The sequence below is a fragment of the Alligator sinensis genome, unplaced genomic scaffold (assembly GCF_000455745.1).
Source record: "Alligator sinensis unplaced genomic scaffold, ASM45574v1 scaffold1028_1, whole genome shotgun sequence".
Taxonomy (NCBI): Eukaryota; Metazoa; Chordata; order Crocodylia; family Alligatoridae; genus Alligator; species Alligator sinensis.
This window is the reverse complement of record NW_005842846.1, coordinates 40,499-46,005: the sequence shown is the minus strand read 5'-3', so window position 1 is coordinate 46,005 and position 5,507 is coordinate 40,499. Positions and strand designations below refer to the sequence as shown.

At 41.7% G+C, this 5,507-nt stretch overlaps 1 protein-coding gene across 3 annotated transcripts in view; it reads left to right on the top strand.

Annotated features, from left to right (window-relative positions):
* Positions 1 to 5,507, top strand: part of ANKRD42 (ankyrin repeat domain 42) — a 24,602-nt gene that overhangs the window by 9,074 nt on the left and 10,021 nt on the right. For all 3 annotated transcript variants that reach the window (XM_025191657.1, XM_006035514.2, XM_025191656.1), the window contains 2 exons: positions 2,325 to 2,525; positions 3,215 to 3,340. In XM_025191657.1, the coding sequence (XP_025047442.1) occupies positions 2,325 to 2,525; positions 3,215 to 3,340 (327 nt within the window). The remainder of the gene's footprint in view (positions 1 to 2,324; positions 2,526 to 3,214; positions 3,341 to 5,507) is intronic.

The following is a 5,507-nucleotide window of genomic DNA, read 5'->3' as shown; positions in this document are numbered from 1 at the left end:
GGAAAGAGACATGTTATCTACAACACTTGTGTGGGTAACATTGGAAAATGCTGACTCTTACAATGGTAAATCTTGCATCTATACTAGATGTACCCTGAGACATGTTTTCATTCACATGTGAGATATATGTTGGGCAATTTTAACAGTAGGGGGTGATACCAGCCCTACCTATAATATAACAATTAATATCTAACATAAATAAAATGTATGTTCAGTGCCTGTGGTATTTCAGCTTCAGCTTCACCTTGGGTAGGTCTATAATTCCTTGGGTGAAATCCACTTTCTACCAAAGTCGAAGGCAAAACTCCTGTTGACTTCAGTGCATTCAGAATTTCATCCCCTTGAATTCTAGCCTTATGCAGCAGTGCATTTCTGGCACTGGAAGGCCCTGCTGTGGGGCCAATATCTGTGACTATCTAGAGCAGTGGCTCTTAAAAGCTATGGACTGGAAGCACTCCTCACTGGACTTGAGGCATCCCTTCTTAATTTCTGTGAATTGCGTAGCACTCAATTTCAAAAACTAATTTATATGTTACAATGCTTGTCTCCTTGCAGAGGGCTAGGCAGTGGGGGTAGGGGATCAACCAGGCAGGGACAAGCTTGAGCCTCTGCTTATATGCTTATCTCTTCACACCTCACAGTACCCTTCAAAGGATCTGGAGGCATCCTAGGGTGTCATGGCACCCTGGTTGAGAATCACTGGTCTAGAGTTTTCCTGGACTGTGAGACTGTGGGCAGTTTCTTACTTATATGAAGTACATTAGTGCTACTTGCTCTGTTTATATCTAGCTATTATAAGGATAATGAAATTCTTAATGGGAGAGAAACTAATTATCTTTCCAGTAATGTACAACAAAATATTCCATCTTTTTGTCAGTAGTATATGAACCAAATTATGCAGAGTATTTTCATGGTATTACATTACCTAATTAATACATAAGTATTTGACACTGAGTCCCTCATCCATATTTCCCACTCATGGGAATAGCAAATACTACTGTTTATAAAGCAATGAACTGTACCTCTGTAGTTCATTTCATTATGTATCGCTGAACATTTCAAACATTAAACACCTAAGCTTCACAGTATCCTGAAATATAGGTAAAGTAATGTTTCAGTTACCTTACCTTTATGGATAGACCATAGTAGTTTCACATAGCAATAATTCATGACCTTTTAGGAGAGAAAACAAGTAGAAATTCTGTATACAGTGAAACTCGGGGAAAGCTGAGAAGCAAAGGATGATGACTTACCTCTTTCAGATGTCTGCTCATCCACAGGTCTCGGAGGGCTCTTCTACGTGCAACACTGCTGTGCAGTAACTGGAGTTACTGGGCAGTGGGTGTGTCTACATGAGACGCTTACGGTGCATTAACCTAATAACACTGCAGTAGTGTGGCAGTTAAAAACTGTGCTAATAGCCTACTACACAGTGTTATTAGGCTAATGAGCAGTAAGCATTACAAAATAACCATGCACTGGTGCTCCTGCACAGTAACTCTAGTTACCACACATTTAGTTAGTACTTCATTATACAAGTACTAAACTAAAGGCACAGTAATTAAGGAGCATTAATGAATGTGTAGACATAGCCAGTAGCATCGGAGAACATCTTTAGGTGACACTGTGCAGTAGTGTATTAACACTGTCCGTGCTGTGACGTGCTACTCTGCAGTATTTTCCAGCTACGGTGCAGCCTGCGTCTTGTGTGGATGCGCCCAGAGTACAGTACAAAAGAGTGTGAATGTCATTATCCCCCTTATGTAGATGGGGAAACTGAGGCATGGATGGGTGAAGTGATTTGCTCAAGGTTGTACAGCAGAGGTGAAGCTGGAGCTGAGGTCCCCAGACTTCTGGCCTATCCATGCTGCCTCCATCTGATCTGGAGTTTGGCTGGGACAGTGAAGTTGGGCTCGTACTTTTACACAAATCTGTTAAGGGATCTTGAAAAATGACAGATGATAAAGGCTTAAATTAATGTTCATCCAAAAGACTGCACCCCCAACAGTGCACGGTCCATCATGGGGCCCAACCTTGTGAAGAGGGAATGATGGCAGAATTTGTTTAGCAGAGATCTACTGTTTCTGTCCATCCTATACCCAGCCCTTTCTTGTTTCCCATATGCTTCATCTCCAAACTCTGCACTGAGCAGGAAATAAACACTCCCATGTCCAGTCCCCCTGCTGTTTCTGCTGTGGTATACAGCTAGAGGGCCTAGCAGAGAGGAGCTGGATTTGGGGATGTGGCGGGCTTTGAATTTAGCTGGGTGTTCCTTATTTAGTTATGCTCAGCTTTAATATGCGTCGTCTTTGCTTTTGTAACAGCTCATTTGGCAGCAATGGAGGGCCACCTGCATTGCTTTAAGTTCTTGGTTAGCAAAATGGCCAGCGTGACACACACATTGAAGGCCAGGAATGACCATGGGGAGACCCCAAAGGATTTGGCCCAGAGGTTCTACAAGGATAATATTGTAGAGTACGTTGACAGCGTGGAGCAAGAGCGAGACCATCCGTTCTGTCAGGAAGGTGAGCAGAAACCCGAACAGCATCTGAAATACAAACTTTTGCAGGAGAAACAGCAACAGTGGCACAGTAACTGTGTAGAAGTGACTGATGCAGATATGGGAAAGTGACTCACTTTAAAGTGGTAGCATAGGGCTGTAGAATAGAGGCTGTCAGACTGCCTTGTTGTTATGCTGAGGACCAGACCTGCTTGATTTTTCAAACAGTCGTTCTTTATCTAGTACTCTGGGGGTGGTATAACTCATGTCTGCTACCAAGAAAAATGAAACTGGCTCTATGGATAATTATTTGCAGCAAGAAAAAATAAAATATATTATATTGCAACTAGGACCATTGAGTGGAAAATAAGCAGAAGGCTTTATTTTCCAACATTATTAGGCCATTCAGTTTAAAACAAAGGCATATTTATTACTTCAGAATTATGAAGTGAATCTCTCTGCAACTATAACATGCCTACAGCCAGCACCCAGGGCATATTTAGTGAAGCCTGTGATGAATAATGCTCTGTTCTGCAGCTGTATTTTAACTGATTAAAGATGCATTAACTGCACTACCAACAAGAAGTGTGGATTTTCCATGCATGAGTTATTACTGAGAGAGAAAAACTGACAGGCAAGTGGAAAGTAGCTTCTTTGTGTATTTAGTGGAATCACTGTCCTTCACTTGGAAATGTCTCTGTTACATTTGTTTAGATTTAGCTTTCCCAGCTCACACTGCTGCCTTCAAAGGAGACCTGGTGACACTTAAAAGATTAGTGGAAAGTGGAATAATCAATATTAATGAGCGAGATGATAAGGGATCCACTGTTATGCACAAAGGTCAGTAATTATGATCAGGGTTTCAGCTTGTTATTGCTTGTTGTTTACTTGTTTACTTCCTTATTTAAGTAGCTGCTCATCCAATAAGCTTCACGAAACATAGCTTCTTATTTTCCTGAGGGCTTCAAAGGGCAGCCAGCACTGAACGTACAGCTGGAAATACCTATTTGCTGGTGCATATGTGCACGTGCATATGTGTAATTGCTCTTAAACTAAAGTAACCAAGTTAAAGTACAAAAGAAAGTGTATTTACTTCCTTATTATACTTTTTTACATCATCAGTGCAGAAATATGCCGTACAGTGAATTGTTGCTTTATTTTCTAAGCATTTAGGGACCATGGTGATGTACATTATAGACAACCAAAATATAGTACACCATGAAAGGTAGTGATGCAGCCACTCAGGAGGGTCTAATGCAGAATTATGGGGAAATATTTTGGACCACTGCTGTTGCATTTTGTTGCGATATACCACAGGGCCAGGGTAATTCTTGTCTGGTCCAGGTTCATTCAGGTATAGTACTTCCATGTTAGCTTGCGTGCACTATACCCTCCTGGAACTAGAGGGAGGCACAAAACAGGCTGATGGCTCTATACGAGACAGAAGGCAGAGGAGAATTGCACCTTATAGACTAAGTAAATTATTGTTATACAGAACATTGATAAGGTGGTTCCACAGTTTCTCAGATGGAGTGAAGCACAGCTTGTCAGCATAGGCCGTGTGGTATGCAGAACAGCATGGATTATTCATTTTGAGTCCCTTGAGTATGATATTCATTTGCTTGTATCTGGTCAGGAAGAAGATATCTGAGTGAACCTGAGCAGGTTTCTTGTGTAGATTGATTGCAGTCCACTTGGTTTGGCTGAGCATGGTGCCATCCCTGAGCAGAGAGGTAGTTAGTCTGTAAGGTGCAAATTTATCTTGCCTTCTGCCTGACTTCAGACTAAGCTAACTACCACTCTGTAGCAGACAAGCCTGCCAGACTGCACAAATCAGCTCTGATTCAGCCAACTGTGAGTCGTCTGCTGGCTGCTAGCAGGACTAGTTTCGTTTTTATATATAAACATATGCTTAAATTGTTTATTGATACAGTGCCTTATTCTGCAACTACCTTTTCCTTTCTTTGTCTTCCCCTAATTTTTCCGTAGGAGTCATAAAATGTCACTTCTGAAAAAAATGAATCTTTTTTATATTTTGTAGGAATCGCATTCCAGTTTTACCGTTTTCACATTTATAATTCTACAGCCTGATCAGTCACTAAGGCAAATACTTTTTTCCCATGTATGCATTAAAGAAATCCCAGCTGCTTGAATCAGACCCCTTTCCAACATTGTTAGTTATGAATCAGATACAGGTTTCCCTCATGATGGACATGTGTTCCTGGAAAATGAGACATAACTCAAATTTGCATAAAGGAAACCCACTTTACAATGTAACAAATAGGGATATGTTCCAAGATCTCAACTGTACTGACCTCTGGACCCATTTCTACCACTTTTACAAGACAATTTTGGTACTCACCAAGAGCAGACAGTACACACAAGTACAGGGTGGTGGTGAATGTTACCATAACGGGGACGGCAACTACAGAAACACACATTGCAGACAATGAGCGAGGAGCACAGATCCACACAGGAGACTATATTTTGTATTTTGGTGTGCGTCACTCCCACAGTGCACCGCACAAAGCAGCTGACTGCCGGCTTCCACCACACTGATCGCATAAGAGTGAATTTACCTTGCATATAACGATTTTTTGGTATAAAAAGGGTCATTACGTAAGAGTGAATTTGCACATACAGAACCTGCATAAATCAAGGGAAACCTGTACCCTGCTTCTGGTATCATGTGATATGCGGAAAGCCCAAGGAGAGAGATCCCCTTGCTGAATGAGTAGTAGGGAACCCTGCAAACCTCATCTCCATCCATTCTAATGCCAGGACTAAAAGCAGGAGCAAGAGAAACCACAAGGGGCTTTATCATCTATAGTCAAGTGCCTAAATCAGTAAGGGAAGAAGCAAATTTAGTCTAGGCAGAAGACAGGCAGTAGGTCATAGCTGGTCTTATCGTGGCAAGGATTTGGACTAGATGACCTATGGAGGTCCCTTCCAGCCCTACTTCTCTATGAGTCTATGATTGTGAGAAGACAGGAAAAGAGCTCTCACA